This window comes from Anopheles arabiensis, chromosome 2 (assembly GCF_016920715.1).
Source record: "Anopheles arabiensis isolate DONGOLA chromosome 2, AaraD3, whole genome shotgun sequence".
Lineage (NCBI taxonomy): Eukaryota > Metazoa > Arthropoda > Insecta > Diptera > Culicidae > Anopheles > Anopheles arabiensis.
The window spans coordinates 107,348,191-107,368,895 of record NC_053517.1 but is presented as its reverse complement, the minus strand read 5'-3'; the positions used below and the strand labels follow the sequence as shown (position 1 = coordinate 107,368,895).

The 20,705-nt window shown below is 50.7% G+C and overlaps 6 protein-coding genes and 2 non-coding genes across 8 annotated transcripts in view; 6 read left to right on the top strand and 2 right to left on the bottom strand.

Moving 5' to 3' along the window:
* Positions 1–570: 570 nt before the first annotated feature.
* On the top strand, positions 571–2,091 carry LOC120895558 (elongation of very long chain fatty acids protein 7-like). The gene is made up of 4 exons (XM_040299050.1): positions 571–812; positions 882–1,072; positions 1,150–1,530; positions 1,603–2,091. The coding sequence occupies exons 1-4, from the start codon at positions 755–757 to the stop codon at positions 1,921–1,923; spliced, it is 951 nt and encodes a 316-aa protein (XP_040154984.1). The 5' UTR covers positions 571–754; the 3' UTR covers positions 1,924–2,091.
* A 2,323-nt stretch (positions 2,092–4,414) lies between these two features.
* LOC120897494 lies at positions 4,415–6,605 on the bottom strand. The gene is made up of 3 exons (XM_040302437.1): positions 6,078–6,605; positions 4,760–6,010; positions 4,415–4,666 (listed from the first exon to the last, which is right to left on the bottom strand). The coding sequence occupies exons 1-3, from the start codon at positions 6,123–6,125 to the stop codon at positions 4,466–4,468; spliced, it is 1,500 nt and encodes a 499-aa protein (XP_040158371.1). The 5' UTR covers positions 6,126–6,605; the 3' UTR covers positions 4,415–4,465.
* A 1,062-nt stretch (positions 6,606–7,667) lies between these two features.
* LOC120897495 (brachyurin-like) lies at positions 7,668–8,823 on the top strand. Its single transcript, XM_040302438.1, has one exon. It carries the CDS (start codon positions 7,734–7,736, stop codon positions 8,679–8,681), a length of 948 nt encoding a protein of 315 aa, XP_040158372.1. The 5' UTR covers positions 7,668–7,733; the 3' UTR covers positions 8,682–8,823.
* A 772-nt stretch (positions 8,824–9,595) lies between these two features.
* Positions 9,596–9,668, top strand: Trnak-cuu. The gene has a single exon. It is a non-coding gene; the product is annotated as a tRNA-Lys (tRNA).
* A 985-nt stretch (positions 9,669–10,653) lies between these two features.
* Positions 10,654–10,726, top strand: Trnat-ugu. The gene has a single exon. It is a non-coding gene; the product is annotated as a tRNA-Thr (tRNA).
* Positions 10,727–10,945: 219 nt separating this feature from the next.
* Positions 10,946–12,914, bottom strand: LOC120896490 (uncharacterized protein CG1161). The gene is made up of 4 exons (XM_040300654.1): positions 12,734–12,914; positions 12,386–12,622; positions 12,128–12,253; positions 10,946–11,436 (listed from the first exon to the last, which is right to left on the bottom strand). Exons 1-4 carry the CDS (start codon positions 12,794–12,796, stop codon positions 11,284–11,286), a joined length of 579 nt encoding a protein of 192 aa, XP_040156588.1. The 5' UTR covers positions 12,797–12,914; the 3' UTR covers positions 10,946–11,283.
* Positions 12,915–13,216: 302 nt separating this feature from the next.
* Positions 13,217–16,988, top strand: LOC120895203 (cytoplasmic aconitate hydratase-like). The gene is made up of 3 exons (XM_040298334.1): positions 13,217–13,474; positions 14,032–14,121; positions 14,197–16,988. The coding sequence occupies exons 1-3, from the start codon at positions 13,468–13,470 to the stop codon at positions 16,803–16,805; spliced, it is 2,706 nt and encodes a 901-aa protein (XP_040154268.1). The 5' UTR covers positions 13,217–13,467; the 3' UTR covers positions 16,806–16,988.
* Positions 16,989–18,042: 1,054 nt separating this feature from the next.
* The window catches only part of LOC120895204 (probable WRKY transcription factor protein 1), a 29,185-nt gene continuing 26,522 nt past the window's right edge, over positions 18,043–20,705 (top strand). Inside the window, exon 1 of the mRNA XM_040298337.1 lies at positions 18,043–19,320. Within this exon, the coding sequence (XP_040154271.1) occupies positions 19,232–19,320 (89 nt within the window). The 5' untranslated portion in view covers positions 18,043–19,231. The remainder of the gene's footprint in view (positions 19,321–20,705) is intronic.

The following is a 20,705-nucleotide window of genomic DNA, read 5'->3' as shown; positions in this document are numbered from 1 at the left end:
TTCAAAGGCTAGCTTCCCTTTTTATTCAAACGCCTTCGAAATCCCCAAACGCCCGAAACCCAAACACCTTCTACAATCTCGGGACTAAGTTGCTACTACTGCGACGTAACGTGCGCTGGATCTAAGCGACGAACGCCGTCGAATGTCGAAGGTCAAACGGCGGGCATGTGAGCTTTCCCACGACCGTGTGTGTGTTTGGTGTGTACGTATCGCACTAAATGCACCCTAACAATCGCCGTTGCACACGGCAAATGTTGGCCAGCTACAAACAATGGAGCAAAACGGGTGCGGGAAAGTGTGTGACTGGATGGGGCAGGCTAACAATCGTCCAGCCGTCTGGTCAACCGCTCTCCGCTTCTCCGCGTGATTAAGGAAGAAGAGAGTCTAAGTTTATGCGTTGCACACACTACACACTCCGGTGTTCATTTGAAATGGAAAATTATACACCACAAATGGAAAAAACACACATCTAAAACACTGCGCCATTCACTACAATGTGTGCGTCCCAGCGGGTTGTAGTTGCGCATCAGGAAGACCGGTCGATCGTGCCGGTGTGTTTGTGCCGGACAGACTGTCTCTACTGTCCGGCAGTGCAAACATTAACCTTAGCGAGAGTAGTCGCAACCATTGTCGGCCCGTCGGCTCAGTAATGTTCTAAGTTCTAACTGGTCCGGACACACGGATCGACACGGTGTGGTGTCTCACAGAGCCGGTAAAACGATCAAACACGACAAGGACTTAACTCCCTTTAAAGATGCTGGTGCTACGGTACTTGGCATCGTTCTATCACTACGTCAACTACGAAGTCAGTGGTCAGTGCTTGTTATTGGGGAAATGAGAAGATCCTCGCTCGTGACACTTACTCACCCTCTCGTTAACAGATCCACGGGTCAATGATTGGTTCCTGATGAAAACGCCCTGGCCGGGGGCCGCCATCCTCGGCCTCTACCTAATGTTCGTGCTCAAGTGGGGCCCGAAATGGATGGAGAATAGGAAACCGTTCCAGATCGACACGATCATCAAGTACTACAATCTGATACAGGTCGTCCTGTGTGCGTTCCTGTTCGTCGAGGTGAGGAGCTCCTCAGTTCCTTATCCACATACGATCATCACACACTGATCACCCCGTCTTTACGATCTTCCTTCAAGGGCTTTCGGCTTGGGTATCTGCGCGGGTACAGCTTTCTCTGTCAACCGGTCGACTACTCGCCGACCGAGATACCGATCGCGATCGCACGCCGCTGCTACTACTACTTCCTGGTGAAGGTGCTCGATCTGCTCGATACGATCTTCTTCGTGCTGCGCAAAAAGCAGAACCAGGTTAGCTTCCTGCACGTGTACCATCACACCGGCATGGTGATGCTGGTCTGGAGCGGCGTCAAATGGTTCCCCGGCGGGCACGGTGTGTTTATGGGCTTCATCAACAGCTTCGTGCACGTGGTCATGTACGCGTACTACTTCCTCACCTCCGCCAATCCCAAGTACAAAAACAACCTTTGGTGGAAGAAGTACATCACGCAGCTGCAGATCGTAAGTAGCAAGAGAGTATTTGAACCGAACACATCAAACTGACCATATATCGATGCTTGGTTGCCTCCACAGATCCAGTTCGGCATGATCTTCCTGCAGTGGTTCGTGCTACTGTTCCAGCCCAACTGTACCTTCCCCAAGTGGCCACTGTTTGTCATTCTGCCGCAGAATCTCTTCATGTTCTGTCTCTTCCTGGACTTTTACTACCAGGCGTACATCAAGAAAAAGCCGCCGACCGTTGCCGCACGGCGGTCAGCGGAACTCCAGCAGAACGGTATCCACAAGAGTGACTCGAACGGCAAGGCGATGAATGGCGACTACAACGGCAAGCTGGCCAATGGCGCAGACTGCACAAAGCGCAACTCATCCAAAGAGGTCAGTGTCACCTCGTAACCGTCTTTCAGACGGCCCCATGTGTGACCCCATGTGTATGTGCGTGTTACCTCGCGGGGGCACACGCGGATAGCATTATCAGGGTTGTTGCTTGTTTTGTCTTTTCTGTGAAAATTTAGTCAATAAAAAAAAACACGCGTCCACCGTTGACCACTGACGTGCACCCGAGTCAAGAAGCCATTTTGCCCTCCACCGCGTCTGTTCAATGTCAGTGCCGCCCTCCCGTCACACAGGGTCATTTGTGGGGTACTGCCGAAATAAAATATTCACCCAACCGGGCCCAACCGTTTGGACATTGGACAATAACGCGTCATTTGAATTTTCGATTAGCATTGGCGTGTTTAGTTCGCTTCCTGAACTGCATGTGCGTCTTCACTGGTCGTAGTAAGAGACCAAAGGTTCACATTCTTTCACTCTCTCTCTCTCTCTCTCTCTCTCTCTCTCTCTCTCTCTCTTTCTCTCTCTCGACTCATTGGTTAGGTAAGGGATTGGTTCTAATTTCAATTTACTGTCCAGTGCAGTTGCTGCTGCCCGTATTACAATACCAAATTGACTGCTTTGGGCTTCCTGGCGGGGTACGGGGGCTAAGCTCTTGTGCAGTCTGTTACATCACCCCACCCATTGTGCAATGGCAAATTATCACTTACGCGCACACACACACACGCAAACACACACTCCCGCCAACCAATAAACGAATTCAAATCGTCTGTAAGCTTCATGGGCAAGATTTTAGCATTTTGATTTCAACGCATTTGATACTCTCTACAGCTGCTCCACTGAACATTGTAGAGACATCCTCATCATCATCATCAACATCATTGCTGTAGGATGGGGTAATTGCATCCACAAACACACTGAAGGAAATCGTAAAGGGCCACATAGTGTGTCCTTCCCCAAAGTCCTTCCCATAGGTTCCACTGCTCTGCGAGTGAAGTGAAAGCGCTTGTGGCAACAAGGCAGACAGTCACAGACACGGACGGCACACACCACGATGACGACGGTGGACGAGTTCGCATCCTCCGATGTCTCGAAAGTGGACATTGTTCTCCGAAACCCCCGGGGTGGGTAAATGTCTCCGAGGATAGAGGATGAATGTTTTATTTATATACCCCACCATATCCCAACAGCCACATATCATCCAACGCCACAACGAACTTGTCGCTCGCAACTGAGATGAGCACACAGCCACAGGATGATGATGATGATGATGAGTGATGAGCACAATGAGTGAGTGAAGTGAGAGACCTTTGCTTTCTGTGAGGACCGCGGGCTCTTGATGGTGGTAGCTTTGAAGCGAGAACGGCATCGGGAAAATTATGATCCGCTTATCCGCTTCAACCAACCAACCACCATCGCCCCACTGCGCCAGGAGCCATATCTAACCCCCACCTCAGACCAAATGTGGCACAAAGTTTCAAACCAGCGCCTCACATAAACAGCTTGCAAATAGTGCGAATTAAGCACCAAAAACTCCGCTATCGATCGGAACTTTTCGGCAGGGAATTGGTTGGTCCGTGGCGATAATGCTTTTGCGAACATAAACAGCTTTGCGTGTAACGTCGTTCCGTTGCCTGTATATAGCCCGAGCCGTGCACTATGTTCGGAGTTTGGAGGGAAATATGCTAAGGAAGCACGGTTATTTATAGGTCACGTTCCGAACGCAAGACCGGAAGCAAAGGATAGTGAGCATGAGCTTTGCATGCTTTCGCTGCGTAATTTTAGTATGGAGCTTAGGGACCGGCTTCACGAACGTCACTGGCTTGTCAACATAATCATATTAGGTGTTGCGTACCGTGTTGAACTGTTCCTTCGTTACGTTAGTACGTTCCAAATCTCTTGATACAGATGAATTCAAGAATTATATATTCGATTTGTACATATTTAAGTAAGGAAACAAAATAGGGAGCAGTTTCAGGACCGACATGGGTTAGACATCAGTTCCAGAAATGGTGTGGGCTCAAAATCAATTCCAAGACAAGTAGGTTTGTATGGGTTTGGATTCATTTATAGGATAGATACAGGGAGCTCAAGCAGTACCAGGGACCTTATATATCAGTTACAGTTTCTAGAACTGAATGATGTTGGCTTTTGGTTCGCAGTATGGGATCTACATAAGTTCCAGAAACGGTATTGGTTCAGTTTTAGGACTGGCAAGTCCCAGAATCCCCGTATAGCATTATGAGCAGTTTCACTTCCGTTAAGGGGTAGTTATAATTAGTCTCTCTTGTGAATTTTCATGAAACCTGGGTCAATTAGCACCTTTGTTAGCATTCTGAAGGTATTGAATAGCTCCAAAATTGTTTGTACTATCCTGTAACTAATCAAAATTAACAGATGTTCACAAAAAATAACCTTAAATATGATTCATGAATCATCAAACACAACGACCGATCGTTCATGATCGATAGGTCATCAAAACAACTACCAGTGTCAACTACAATCGGTAGTGCCACAAAGCAGAAGAGAAGAAAATCGAACACACACACTAATGTTTGGCAGAAATTCGTTTGCTTTAATGTTTATTTTACACCGTCTCTGTCATCTACAGTTCGGGACCGGTCACGGAGCAGTTTCTTATTTCCGGAATGAGCGTCTGGTACTTGACGAACGTGGACTGTATCTTGGCCGACCAGCATACGCTCAGCCGCTGCTTGCTGGCATTAAGCTCAATGGAGGTCAGATTAACGAACGCCCCCAGTTTACTGCTAAAATCGTTCGAAATTATGTTGAAGTAGGATGCGATCTTGTGTAACGAAAAAATAGAAAAGAAAAATAACATTATATATAACAATCCAATATTTAAAAAAGCCAACGAGAGACCATCTCTCGCTCTCACCTCGTTTGCGCACTGTTCCGTCCGCAGGGCAACGGATGGTGGCAGGAACCCACACACCACAGAATACGGGTTCACGATCTCCAGACTGTACGAGATCAGCTCGATCTGCAGCAGCAGCGCCTGCTGCAGCGTGCTCAACCGGTTGTACTCGCGATCGTAGCACTCGGCGGCAAAGTTGGACGTGAGCAGAATGTTGTGCAGCAGACTCGAGTACTTCCAGAAGCAAAACCGCGAAAAGGGACCGTTCGCAATCAGCACCCCCACCAGCACGGCGGCCGGATTTTCGCCCGTCAGGAAGGAGAAGTTCGACTCGATGGGCAGCAGCCTCGACAGCGCTAGAATGGCGGGCAGGTACAGGTCCTTGTAGGCTTTCAGCGTTTCGGCCAGTTTGGCGTCCGTCACGTTCTTCAGGTCGGTTACGACCGTCGCAAGAGCGGTCACGTTCAGCGCGGTAGCCGAATCGTTCGCGAACGACAGTTCCGGTTTGTAATCGGCAATCAGTTGGTTCATCTGTTGCTCCACGAGCAGGGAGTAGTTGCCCGCGAGCATGTTGAACTCGTCGCCCGACGTTTCGATCTCGTTCAGCACACGGTCCGAGTCCTGCACCAGCCCGTAGTAGTACGCGTCCGCCTGCTCGATGTTCTCCAGCGAGGAGGTCACGGTGTACGTCAGCACGGGAATGCGGTAGGCGAGCAGGGTGAGATGGCGGGACAGCTGAGCCACCAGATCGGCATTCACAAACTGTTTAATCAGATCCTGCGACACAGGGCCCCCGCCGGCTGCGTTGTTTGCCGCCACAACTGCCGACTGCAGCTGACCGAGCGTGTTGTTCACCGCGGCCAGTCGGTTGGAGATGTGATAGAAATCGTCCACCAGCTGATCGCGCACATGCATGCCCAGTAGCGTGTTCAGGTTGAGGATCTGTTCGTTTAGATTGATTTCAACGTAGCCCTCGAAGTTTAACCGAGCCATGTTGATCAGCGCGAACGTCGCATTAACATCCCCACTGTCGTTGTCCGTGGCGGTCGTCAGTGCATCCATCAGGGCCGGTCCGAGGTTGTTCACCGACTGACCGATCGCCTGCAGCGTTTTAGCCGCATCACGCAGCGTCGCAATGTCACTCTTCTGGTCCGGTATAATGTAGTCGTTCACACGCAGAAAGTACTCCTTCACCAGGATGGCTCGCGAGTTGACGTTGCTCACCCCATCGATCGTGCCCCGGATGCCAAAGTCGGGACGGGAATACGCGACCTGCACGGAGGAATTGAAGCGTATTAAGATCACGCGATCACCATCCACCACCCTTCAATATACCAACCTGCAGTACGATGCAGGCCAACGCAACAGACACAGCCAACGCGTACATGGCTCCTGAATGTATCTAGCACGGCAACACCGATTCGTTGCCAATATTCGATATCCGCACAAGGCAAGAGCACGGTCTAAACGTGCCTTCTTGTTTTCAAAACTGTTCAATGCTTCTGCAATAGAACGCTTCTGCGGGGGACCATACACGTCTACTGTGCTTGCGGATGGGGCAGCTGTGCAAACACATCCCACGTTCAGTTCTCTGTCTCAGGATTTCGTACTGCAATACAGGTTTTTGGACAGTGCTTGCACAACTGAACCACAATTCACGGGTTTTGGGAATGGCGGAGAGAATGTGTGAGTGTATTTCTACTAAGCGGACTAGAGCTGGAATTTAGTTAAAAAGATTCTTTTAAGGCTCCAACGCAGTGCTAAGCGAACAGTCATGGCAGCATCATCTATGGACGGGATGAATTCCCTTTAAAAAGAAGAACGCATGACTTCCAAAGAGGGCCAAAGAACGAACTTGGCACACTTGGAGGATTTGTTATTCAAGGACAAGATCACATTCGCCTTCCCGTAGCTTATTGCACTAGATAATTGGGACGGATGATTGTTGCCGATGCTAATACGTCTGATGGAAGTAACTAATTCATTGTCAGTGGTTTAAAACCAATCATTTGGGACTAGACTAGCGGGACAGTCTTATTTGGTGCTGACTGGAGTATTCAGCCTTCAATACCGAAGACTCCGGCTTACTCTGATTCCAGATAATTACAACCCGAGACGAATCCAACTCCTAGCGTAACTGGTAGTTCAGTTTTAGCCAGAGGTGTGATCAAACTAACAATTGTCGGAGACGGTTGGTATATTGACCAGAGTTCGTTGCTCCCAATAACCTATCATTCAATGGGACGTAACGTAATAAAGGCGTCTATTGAACATCCTAACAACATGTCACATCTGTGATCTTATTTCAAATATCACTCCGAGTTGCCTTTTCGGCTATTTGATATACGTGCCGGGCCTTTTGCTATGCCGATAGATATCGATTCCAATCTGAACCGTCCTACCGCGGCCTTGATTTTGAAACTGAGGCCTTGGGGATTTATATGACTGAGACAGAAGCTAAACAAAGCTTGTTTTTAAGTCCTTGGCAGGGTGCCGCTTAGAACAAGAAGATGAAATTGGTCTAAAAACGTGGGTTTTGCTTACACACGTTTGATTACCTTTACCGCTTGTTCTACAACATTCGAAGGAGAGAGGCGCTCTTATCTCAATTCCTTCGTCGTTCTCATGGGGAATGCCCCCAGTATGACACACTGGCATCATTGGAATTCCCTTAGGAATTGAATTTTTATCATCCCAATCGGCCACTGGCACGCGCTTTCTGGTTCTATTTTTATCAATCTTCGAAGTAAAGTTCCGTTCCTGGACGTTTTTCCCCGAAAGGGCATTCCCAATGCAATCTCATTTTGATTAAACGCTTTTATCATGCGGGGACTTATCGCACGTGACTTCCATTGTGGGCCAATTTTGGACGAATCTTTATCGCAAAGTTCAAGTGATAAGCAGCAAAATTTGTATAAAAGCACACCTGCAGCCATTGGTTGATCGCATCACTCGGGCAACTCCTCCGAGCTCCAATCCCTATTGTCATCCAAAGATGAAGTGTGTAATTTCACTCACGCTGGTAGGCCTTCTGGCACTGCTTCACGGTGTTTCACCACTCCCCACCACCTCTTCTTCCTCGCTCGGCATCGATTGGTCCGAGGTGCGTCCGATCGAGGAGTTCGATCACATCAAAGCTCACCTCCGCACGCCAACCACCGCGACACAAAACACTCCCAACCGGCGCATCGTTAACGGACAAGAAGCACGCCCCGGTCAGTTCCCCTATCAAGTGGCCCTACTCGGACAGTTCAACAGCGGTGTTGGCCTATGTGGTGCCTCAATCATTACCCAACGCTACGTCCTAACGGCGGCACACTGCGTTTACATCGGGGTGGATGCTAGTACGCCCGTCGCCAACGGTACCGCCATCCTGGGCGCCCACAACCGCATGATCGAGGAACCGTCCCAGCAGCGCATCACGTTCAGCGCGAGCGGAGTCATCGGCCATCCCGGGTACGATCTGTTCGACGTGCGCAATGACATTGCGGTGGTGCGGCTAGACGAACCGATCCTGTACACGGACCGGATTCAACCGATCCGTCTGCCGGGCCGGTCCGATACGCGTACCTTTGCCGGGCTGATGGGTACCGTGTCCGGGTACGGTGTGTACTCGACCGCTAACCCAGGGCTTTCCGATGTGCTCAACTACGTACTGAATCCCGTCATAACTAACGCGGACTGTCGGGCCGCGTGGAGTGGATTTGAGTGGCTGATCGAGGCGCAAAACGTCTGCCAGTCGGGTGATGGAGGTCGTTCGGCGTGCAACAGTGACTCCGGTGGCCCACTGACGGTGCAGGACAACGGGGAAAGCTTGCAGGTGGGTGTCGTTTCCTTTGGTTCGGCGGGCGGTTGTGACAATGGCATTCCGACGGTTTTTGCCCGCGTTACCTACTATCTAGACTGGATTGAGGCGAACTCGGACTTTACCCCGGATCTGTGAAGGAGAGCAATGGGAAAGGTTTAAAATCATAAACATGCACTTTTTGCTGTAATAAATTGAGTTTAAAGCATCAAACAACCGTTATTTCTACAGATCAAGAAATACAATTTAATTTTATTTATTTATTTACCTATTCTACTTTAAACTATAGTGAAGTAACCCCTCAAATCACTCAAGAGGTGTTTCCGCGCATTTCATCTCTATCTCAGACAGGAGGAGAACTCTCGATTGCCCGCTCACAACCCAGCTAAGGCCACTCTCGGTGCCGCTTCGGGTGACCGCTTCTCCCTTCGCCGACGGAGACCCATCCCGGCCGCCACCGCGGCCACCATGGACTGCGGCGCGCCGTCCGCATGTGCCAAACCCCGTCGTGTGTTCGGAACTCGTTCTCATCTCTCATTCGCGCACTCGCGTCCCACAGGGTAAGGAAGCGGCCAGCACCTTCCCCCGGTAACGCAATGATACGCGGTGCGCAATCGGTCCCGCACAGAGGGTGATGGCGGAAGGTTTTCTCCGCCACCAGCCACTCGAAATGAGTTGGTCACACAACCGGGGTGCGCTACTGCCGCACCGGGTACCACTCATCCAAGGGTTTGAGCTTGCCAGCGGGGTGGATGGGTACACACATCGTGTCCCCGGTCACTCTTCCCATCCTGTGCGCCTGATACTATTGAGCGATCGGTCTCTCGATTTTGGTAGGGAAATTGTCTCTCATTACACACAGGTTTGATGTTGTGTGCCCTCCACCGGAACACATTAGAATCGCCGTGGGATCAATCGTGGAAAGCAAAGATTTCGGAACGCATCAAATTCCGTCAGTCTGTGCGGAGTACCGACGGATTCATGAACTCTCAAAGCACCGTTGAGCAGACCGGTATAAAATGTAGGGCTATGAGCGCCCTATCACCAACGACGCCCGGCTAGCTCAGTCGGTAGAGCATGAGACTCTTAATCTCAGGGTCGTGGGTTCGAGCCCCACGTTGGGCGCACGAAGCTTTTTTATAATTTCACAATCAATGCTCGCCCGGGTTCATTTTCACAACCGCTAATTTGATTTTCTTTCAACACAGTGTTTAAAAATATATTACATCGCTGTGTTTTATTCTTTAGACGCGCTATATATAATACTGTGTACTAGAACAACGGATGGAACTATTTCTATATGGAAAGACTGCTCTCACATCACATGCTATTTACGCTGCGAGGGTTATCATCCTGTTTACATGCATCGTACGTCTTAGGAAAGCCATGGACCAGCGGAGGCTGCAATGGGATAGGTTCCGAAACAGCTATGAGGGTTAATATAGGCTCTCCTGTACAAAACTCTTATCCGGACATCCCTGTTCGTGCAGAGTGGAATCATATGTCACCACATATCAAAGCTTGGCTACACGGACTAGCTTTCAACCCATCGGACGGTAGGTGCCTGAAAATCGGAGTGAGATAACCTGCTAAATATAACTGTCACGAGGCTCTCAGGGCCAATAATGCTAAAAAAGATATTTCAGACTCGTTCGACAAGCATCATTCAACAAAAAACAATTATCATCATGGTTTTACTCGTTACATGGTGAAACACAACGCGAATAAAAAAAAGCACAAATACACACACCTTCTCTAACAAAGCGTTCATAACAAAAGTGCTCTGCATGCCCGTGGGGAAATAAAGGAAAACAAGGAATTGGTTGAGAACATTTGAGGTATAATTTACTGTACAATAAACTGTTTAAACCATAGGTGACATATAATAAGAATCTCGTATTTTGGATTCAATTGAGTGAAATATTGCTTCCATATAAAATAACAAATAAATTAATCTTCTAACAGCCAGTTAGGAGGCTCCATAACAGCATATAACATTCCAGATGTAGGAAATATAACAGTAAGAACCCAACGCTTCAACCTTTGATGTGACTCATCCACACAGGCTGAGCAATGTTTATAAAAAGATGTAACCTTCTCCCTATCACATGCCTCTTTAGCTCAGTAGGCAGAGCGCTGGTCTTGTAAACCAGCGGTCGTGAGTTCGATTCTCACAGGAGGCACGTCGGCAATCTCTTTTTATTATTTCTCTTCCAATTTGTTTACTCACCGGTGGTCTTCCAATTGTGCTTGCTTGCAGCTTCATTCGTTTTTAATCGTTTGCTCTTCGATCACAACGTTGAATTGTATGATTAGCAACTTGTAAGGACACAGGACATCTTCGTGAGCGATGAAGTTGGATTACAAACATTATTGAAGGACGGAAGAACACTCTAGCAGCATACAATCTATAAAGTCTAAGTTGGTTTATTCTTCAACCGACCGGACCCGCACTCATATCGCACGTTTTCCGGCCACAGTTATTACATTCGGGATACGGGTTAGCGACTCTACACAACAATACATAAATTACCAAAACAACAAAAGTAGCTTTTAGTTCAACATCTTCCAGTAATAAGCTTGTCCGGACACAATGCTTTTAGGGTAAAAAACATGGAATAACCGCTGCCCGTCTTCCTAAAGCTTTTGCAGATCATTGGAAATACAAAACATTGCACATTCGGCGTGTTGTGTGATGGATGGGGTTTACTCGTTTTGGCTCGTCGTCACTGTCCGTTTCTCAGTTCAGCATCGTGTGCCGGTCGTAGATGTTGCGCCGCTGCTCCCGTACCTGTCGCTTCCACTTGTCCTGCTGGTGGCCGACCCGGTTCAGCACGTTGTTCTCCCGCACGTGCATATCCTGCCCATTGCCCACGGTGACGGCGGTGTCGTCCTGCAAGAAAGTAGAGAGAGAGATAGTTCGTCATCAGTTTTAGACACGATTATTGGTTGGGGTGGAAGACAAAAACAAGACAAACGAAACCAAACACACAAATCCCACCGATTCTCCCTTCACGGTTTGTGTTAGTAACAGCAGACGAGAAGATATGAGCTCTAATAATGGGAGTTAGTGTAAAAGCCCAAAATGTAACACAAAAACGGTATGAAATTATAAACGGGTACGAAATTATAAAATGAAACAGATACGCTTTGTTTTTATTCCGGGCATCGGAAAGTGGAATAAATGGCAGTCCAGACTGGTGTGTGTGTGTATGGTGTGTCGGGGAATGTCTTGTGTCCATCATGTCTGTCTGGTGGTAGGAACATTTCGTAACAACGACGATAGTCGTCGCCGTCCGCCGCTGTCGGGGCGTTCACAAGAAGGCCTCTCAATCACTTATCAAGCGGACCCGCTCACGATCGCCGTACGCGTGGGTGCGATGGTGCGGGGCCAAAAAGTCCACCTCACTCTCGCTACCCTCGTCGCTGTCGCCCGAACGGGCCGCAATCGTCGTTGTTACGAAGCTTCCGCTGTACTTATTTCTATACGTGTCGCGAAACAGGCGCGACGACGCCCCACTATTAATGCTAGCAGTGGTGCCGGCCCCCGCCGACCCGCTAATACTATCACTGGCGATAATCACATCTTCGTTCGTGTGCTCCTGGTAGTTCGCTTTCACGCGCTTGTTCAGCAGTGGATCCAAACACATCAGGAACAGCATGTAGATAACGAGCAGCGAAATGATCCATATCACAATGATGACCACCACCTGCAAGAGCCAAACAAAAAAACGAGCTTTGTTATGAGAGAAGGAGGGAGGTTCAACCCCAAGCGAGAAGATGCTACCGTATTTGTTTTTTTTTTCCAATCCCCGCACTGGGTCCCTTTTATCTCAGCCTACCTTGATGATGGTCGTGTTGCGATTCTCGTACTTGCAATCGCACCGCGGACAGATCTCCTGCCCATTGCCCTTGATTTTGCCCACAAGCCGGGGCAGGATGACACCGTCGCAGTTGCACTTGTTCGGTGGGACATTATCGATTATGAGCATCCGGTCGGTTCCCTCCTGCGTGGTGTTGTCCGCCGTCTTGAAGCTCGGGCAGATGCATTTGCACCGTTTATCTTCGTACGATTGGCTCTGGGAAAAGAAAAGGGGGGAAAAATGAGATTAAGAACACTGCCTTCTCCTTGATGACGTTGTGCACCCCCTGTTTACGCAGGGCGCTTGTTAATGCCAGATTATTCCTACCTGCGTAGTGGCTACATGGAATATTATCACTAGCGTAATACTGTACAACAGTTTGTGATTCATTGTGGCGCAGTTTCGGGTGCTACATACGCAAGATTTTTTCACTTAATTTACGCCTACCCAGTAGAATATTGTTTTCATTTGTAATCTCACGAACAACTGCGATCGGAGACCGGAAAAAGAAGAAGAAGCAGCGTCTTTGACGTAATGTCAAACTGTTGAGACGAAATTACCGAAACACCCTGTGCTGCACATTCAACGCCAAGTTTTATTTTTGAAAGCATGAATACTTTCCGAAGCAATTTAAATTTAAAGATTAATTTATTTTCAACATTTCAGCGATAATAATAATGTTTTCGAATCGATTTGTACACATAAACACATCGCATTCATCACCGAACAAATTTAAACACAAACGTCAACGTGCGTCAAACGTCAAATCGGTCGGCAGTGCACGTACCCGCTGTTCCTACGCCGCATCGCGTTGGACAACAAAAACTGGTCACTTTCTAAACGGTCACAGAAGTGCCGTGCCTTCGTGCTGATGAGAAAAGCATTTGGCCGTCTAATTTAGTCGCCCATTACTGTTTCTCCCCCTCCGTTCTCCGTACAACGTCATCAAGTGTCGCGCAGTAAGCACACATTCCTGCAAAGATCATCCACCTGGTGTGTGTGTAATTCCGCTGCAATTCCGGATTCGTTCGCAAAAGGCGCAGTAAACAACCGCAGTAAAGATGGCCGGTAAGTCGATGGGGCAGTGAAAATTAAGCTTAAATTCTGCCACAAAACAGAGAAAGGAACCTCCAATCAGCGCGATAAGCGCACAGCCGCGGTCAAGTGCATACGGCGGCGGTAGAACATTCCGGGGTGTTTTCCCACTGCTCGAACTGAACCTCCGATAAGAGTGGACACTGCGAGAGACGGAGCAGTGATAGCGTAGCAGCGACCAATGATGATGGCGACCCCCGTCCTATTGCCGTGGGCATGAAGCTTCTCCAGATCACAGATAACACCATCGGGGATTAATTAGGGAACTGCACAAGCAAAAGAAGCAGGGCGAAAAAACAAAGTTGGCAGAGTCATTCAAGCGAACACACAATCGGTCTGATCTCGGGGGGCGCAAGGGGTCGACGAGACGTTGCGTAATGACGTTGTGGATCGTGTTGTGTTGCTTTGATTGCTTCCGATGGGTTGGAGGCTTGTCAATGAAAGTGGAAGTGTTTTGGGGCATGGTTCGTTATCACCTAGTTTAATCTAATTCCCCGTTTCTCTCCCTTTTTTCACCCATTCCATGCCAGGTGCTAATCCATTCCAGAGTTTGCTGAAGGAGATCAACGTCAATGGCGAAACATTCCACTATTTCGACATTGCCTCATTCCCGGAGTATCGTAAGTAGAGGATTGTTTTGGGTCGAAAATGTGTTCCTTTTTTATTGATTCTTGCTTGTTGCGTCCTCCATTCAGGCGAACTACCGTACAGTGTGCGCGTGCTGCTCGAGTCGGCCGTCCGGAACTGCGACAACTTCCAGGTGCTGGAAAAGGATGTGCGGGGCATCCTGCGCTGGAAGCAGCTGAAGGGTACGCCGACCTCCGACGACGAGCTGGAGATCCCGTTCAAGCCGGCCCGCGTCATCCTGCAGGACTTTACCGGCGTCCCGGCGGTGGTCGATTTTGCGGCCATGCGTGACGCCGTGCTGAAGCTGGGCGGCGACCCCGACCGCATCAATCCCATCTGCCCGTCCGATCTGGTGATCGACCACTCGGTGCAGGTGGACTTTGCGCGCAGCGAGGACGCGCTGGCCAAGAATCAGGATCTGGAGTTTGAGCGCAACAAGGAACGCTTCACATTTCTGAAGTGGGGAGCGAAGGCGTTCAACAACATGCTCATCATTCCGCCCGGCTCGGGCATCGTGCACCAGGTCAATCTGGAGTATTTGGCGCGCGTCGTGTTTCAGGACGCGGCGAAGGAGGGCGCAGCGCGGATGCTGTACCCGGACAGTGTCGTCGGTACGGACTCGCACACCACCATGATCAATGGGCTCGGTGTGGTCGGATGGGGTGTCGGTGGCATCGAGGCCGAGGCGGTTATGCTCGGTCAGGCGATCTCGATGCTGCTGCCGGAGGTGATCGGCTACAAGCTGGTGGGCAAGCTGAACCCGCTCGTCACGTCCACCGATCTTGTGCTGACCATCACGAAGCATCTGCGCCAGATCGGTGTGGTGGGGAAGTTCGTTGAGTTCTTTGGCCCGGGCGTGAGCGAACTGTCCATTGCGGATCGGGCCACCATCAGCAACATGTGCCCGGAGTACGGTGCCACGGTCGGTTATTTCCCGGTGGACAAGAACGCGCTGGACTATCTGCGCCAGACGAACCGGGCGGAGGAGAAGGTGCGCGTGATCGAGGCGTACCTGAAAGCCACGGATCAGCTGCGCGATTTCGGCAATGCCGAGCAGGATCCGGTCTTTACGCAGATCGTCGAGCTGGATCTCGCGAGCGTCGTTACGTCCGTTTCTGGACCAAAGCGTCCCCATGACCGGGTGGCCGTCAGCGAGATGCAGCAAGACTTCCGCCAGTGTCTGGTGAGCAAGGTCGGCTTCAAGGGATTCGCCGTGCCGGAGGCGGAAATGAGTGCCGAGGGTAGCTTCAGCTGGACGGACGGCAAGACGTACGCGTTGCGGCACGGTTCGGTCGTCATTGCGGCCATCACGTCCTGCACCAACACGAGCAACCCGTCCGTAATGCTTGGTGCGGGCCTGCTGGCAAAGAAAGCGGTCGAGGCGGGCCTGAAGGTGGCCCCGTACATCAAAACTTCCCTTTCCCCAGGCAGCGGTGTCGTGACGTACTATCTGAAGGAGTCGGGCGTCATTCCCGCGCTGGAAGAGCTCGGCTTCAATGTGGTCGGGTACGGCTGCATGACCTGTATCGGTAACTCGGGCCCGCTCGACGACAATGTGGCGAACACGATCGAGAAGAACAATCTCGTGTGCTGCGGCGTGCTGTCCGGCAACCGCAACTTCGAGGGCCGCATTCACCCGAACACGCGCGCCAACTATCTGGCCAGTCCGCTGCTGGTGATCGCGTACGCACTGGCCGGCACGGTCGACATCGATTTCGAGAAGCAACCGCTCGGTACGCGTCCGGACGGTTCGGCCGTGTTTCTGCGCGACATCTGGCCAACGCGCGCGGAAATTCAAACCGTCGAGCAGAAGCACGTGATACCGGCCATGTTCCGCGATGTGTACGAAAAGGTGGAGCTGGGGTCGGACTCCTGGCAGGGGCTGAACGCACCGACCGGCAAGCTGTACCCGTGGGACACCCAGTCGACGTACATCAAGCGGCCGCCGTTCTTCGACGGCATGACGCGCGAGCTCCCCAAGATCGGAAATATCGTCAATGCGCGGGCGCTGCTGAATCTGGGCGATTCTGTCACGACCGATCACATCTCGCCGGCCGGTTCGATCGCACGCAACAGCCCGGCCGCACGGTTCCTGTCCGACCGGGGGCTAACACCGCGCGACTTCAACTCGTACGGTTCGCGGCGCGGAAATGACGATATTATGGCGCGCGGTACGTTCGCTAACATTCGGCTGGTGAACAAGCTGGTTCCGCGGCCAGGCCCGCGCACCCTGCACATCCCGAGCGGGGAGGAGATGGACGTGTTCGACTGTGCGCAGCGGTATGCCGGCGAGGGAACGCCGCTGATTGCGCTCGTTGGCAAGGATTATGGCAGTGGATCGAGCCGTGACTGGGCGGCGAAGGGTCCGTACCTGCTCGGCATTAAGGCGGTTATTGCGGAATCGTACGAGCGCATTCACCGCTCGAACCTGGTCGGGATGGGCATTGTGCCGCTGCAGTATCTGGCCGGCCAGAACGCGGAAAGCTTGGGACTGACGGGGCAGGAGCTTTTTAGCATTGCGATTCCGGAGAGCTGCAAGCCGCACGAACGCATCCCGGTCAGCACGGACTGTGGCAAGCAGTTCGAGGTGATCGTGCGCTTCGACACGGAGGTTGACCTGGAGTACTTCCGCAACGGTGGCATCCTGAACTACATGATCCGGAAGATGATCGATTAGGAGCCCGCGGCGGTTGTGGCAGTACCTTTATTACAATATTATCTTACGCGAACAATTTTTGGACACCTTTTTATCATTATTATACGAAATTTTTTGTTAACACGGAAAGGGAAAAGTGGACCCTTTAAACTCACGAAGAGAGGCAATAAAGAGGTATTTGGGTGGGTATAAAAAATAAGCGAACACACGTCTACAGCTTTTCACGAATGTTCACCGACGAGTTGTTCTCTCTCTCGCTCTCTGGGGGATTTTCCCAGCCACACAGCTGGTTGTACACTGCCGGCGTTTTTCTCACTTTCACTCGTACACTCGAGCCAACGCGCTGCACCAACACAAATGCAAGCCGCTGCTCCTTGTGAGTGTATTTGTGTGGGGAAAATCAAATAAACACAATCGTCGCCTGCTATGCGTGTTTTGATGGTGTGTGCGAGACTTCACTCGAACAACAACCTGTCTCTGGGCTGAAGATGAAAATCGGAAAATTTCCCCTCCGAACAGTCAAGTGGTTGTCGGGTGGGGAAATACAAATTCCGCCCAAGAGAAAACGGACGACCAAAACGTCAACGAATTCTGGCTGAAGCAGCACTCCGGCTGCGTGTCCTGGGCAGCTGGTAGTAGGCCCTGCGAAACGTGCTTGTAGCATATAGCCCGTGCGGTCCGGTCCGAGTAACACACGGCCGAGTGCATTTCGAAAGGCTGGCCATTTTCTATTCCCACATACATCGCGGGATGAGCTCATTCGATTGCGTTGCTCTGAGGTCGATTTAGCGTTGCCCCTCGAGTGCACTGCGCTAGGGAAATCACGACCCCCAGACAGAAGGTACGGGGTACGGCTGTACGGTGACACATATTCCGTTGTTTTGTTTGTTTTTCCCCGATTTTTCCCGAGTTCACTAACACTACCAGGGTGTGTGTGTGTGTGTGGACAAGGGCGGCCAGCTCGTAATAATCATCTGTTTTCTGAAACCGTTCGGAGCCAGAGTTCACACAATCACAAACAAAAAAAAACGCAAGACGTCTAGAGATGTTCCGTTGGTCGCCTTAGACGGAGGGACACACTGCTGGTCCGTGTGATGTGGTCCAAATCGATAGTGTACCGAAGTTCTTTGTGCTTCGTACTGAAAGTGAATCAATCAGTGAGGACATACGAAAAAAAGCATCAATTAATCGTGAGGTTCTGATTTTGTGAAAAGTATGTTTACCCCTGTGCACCGACTAACGTCAGCACACGCAAAACTGCACTCGCTGTGGTGGTAGAAGAGCGAGAGCGAGAGAGAGAGAGAGAGAGAGAGCATTCTAGTACATCCCCCACTTCAGGGGCGATGGGTGGAAATAACTTTTCACCGTTCTTCACCGTCCACGGCGTTGGAAAATGCGTCGCGCACGGCACCGCGACACCGCATGGAGACGCCACAGCATCATCATCATCATCATCATCCCACGCCGGGGCGGTTCTTCTTCAATGGCTTAGTGGTTGCGCTCGCTGACAGAGACTCACAAGTAGACTGTGTGTCAACCCGGCCGTATTGCCACTCCACGCCAACTGCTTTTTTTTTGGTTGGAAGCAGAGCTAAAGGGAAGCAGAGCACTGGGAGAGTAGCTGTTTTATTGCTAGCACCTGCTCATTAGGTAGCAAGATCCTAGCAATCGCTGAGGAACTGAGGTGAAATCATCAGCCTGCCCGTCAGTCAGTTCACTTCCAGATCTTCTGTGTAACGGCCGCAGTGTTGTGTGTGTGTGTGAGGCTCAGTGGTGCAAATCTGTATCAAAAAATCACCCAACGAATTACGATTTAACCTCCATCCCCAGCGAAAGCAGGGATCAGTTTGTCCAAAGTCACATTGCCCCGTACCGTGCCAATTCCCGTGCCGCAGTTAGTTCTCGCGAAGTATCTCGGCACAGAGTCCAGCCGTCTGTGTGTGTGGAAGTGGTGGCCGGCGATGGTGGACGGTGGGAATGGTGAAATAGAAGCTCGTGCGAAGATATTTCTGTACCTTTTCCTGGGGCAGTGGGACTTGAGTTCCGTTGCGACCGAGTAATCCAGGCAGCAACCGTGTCTCCCCCAACGTCGTTCCCTTGGCTTCGGCTTTTTTCACACTGACTTTTGTGTATGTGTGTGTGTGTGTATGTGTATTTTCCGGTGTCGTCATCGGCGGAGGTTGAAGTGGATGAGAAGGTTTACGTTTCTTCTTCTTCCTGTTTTTGGTGCCCTAGCGCTGTCGGTTTTGCAATTTTTTGAACAAACATATTGACCACAGCTGCCTCGAGCGCGCGCAGCGCCACCAGTTCGAAGTGGAAAGTTCTAGAGTGAGAGAAGAAAGAGAAGAAGAAAAAAAAACTCCTACCAACAGGTTGGTTTGCTTGCTGCAGTGTAATCCAGTGTGCGGTGTCGGAGAAGATCAGCAAACCCTGCCGTCGTCGTCACCATGCCACCGTCCTACTGCTCGGTGAAAGGTTGCACCAACAGCCGGAGCCCCTGCTGCAGCTTGTACTGCTTCCCGAAGGATGTTGTCATGTAAGTATCGAACTATTGGGGAGCTGTAAGACGACTTGTTGGACTTTTCCTTGGAAGGGCATTTTTACTCGTGGCTGTGGGTGCAAGATGTTTTTGCCCGGATTTAACCGCAACGGGCTGCCATAGGAACAGGGCCAAGCACTCGAAAGTTGCCAGGAACTGGCGGAATTTCGATCGATAAGCAAACCGCCCCAGCTAAGAAGCAGCAGCGGCGGCTAAGGCGAAAGCTTCTTCAACCCACGCTACACTCTGTTTTTTTGTCGGTGCTCTTGTTCCTACCCCTGCGACCCATAAGAAACTGATGATATCAGCCAAGTTTTTTAGGTTCTCATGTCAGGTTGGCACGTGTCTCAAAATTCTTTAGAATTTCGCCCCAACGCTCCAAACGCCCGGGAATATCTTGACTTGGAGGAGAATGCTCGTGTATTATCTTGCTCTCATTACTTACTTCGCCGTTGATATTACATCCGAAGAGGCTCCCTTGCCCACTGCAACCTGTCAGGGGCATTCCACAAACACAGCAGCACAACCAGGGCTCTTGGTTGAAGTTTTCCTTCGACAGAATCGTCGCCTCCGACACCGACCTTCGCCGCCCCGTTGCTACGACAACCGAGCAAAAGCCCTTGGATCATCGTCCAAGGCTGCTCCGTTGGTTTGGGTGGGTGTTTTTGCTTTCTTCTACCAGTCCAGTTTTGCACGATGACCCAGCTTCTTCCACCTCACCGCTCCTTCTAAAGTCAACCATAAAACCATGATGGTGAGTAATCGGCGGTGGCGACGGCACGACGCTTCCGTTGACTCCGTGCGGCTCTAGCAACGAGCGTCGGAGAAACAGCCTGGCAAATCTGGTGGACTTTGTTACCTCCATTCCAGGGATCTCTGCCCTGCCGAGGAGGGGGCACAAAACTCCGGGTTCAATGCAGGGGGGAACCCATTTTCTACCGTGCAAGGAATTCATTTTCGACGAGGGTTGTGTTCTTGGTAAAGTTTTACCCCCCCAATCCCGTCAAGCCCGTGTCCCGTGGCCGAAGCGCATCATCTTTGGGAGAGTTTTTTTGTTGTTGTTGCTGCTTTCATTCTTTCGAGATGAAAAGTTTTTTTTCCTCCCCGCACGTCCTTTATATGCTCTCTCGCTCTCTCCCTTTCCTTCTGGTTGCTTTCATCTGCGCCATTAGAGAATGTCTTTTTGCCAAGGGGTCGTTTTACGGATACTTTTAGGCTGTCGTCCCCGCGTTCATAGTCGGTACAGCATCCCCTCTGGAGGATGTTGGATGGTCACGGCGGGTGGTGGCGGGCTGGCATGGTATAGCGTGTATGCGCGTGTGTGTTGGTGGAGATTTTTTCCCTCCTGTCTCGCCTAGCACATAGAGCGGCTGTGCTGTGTG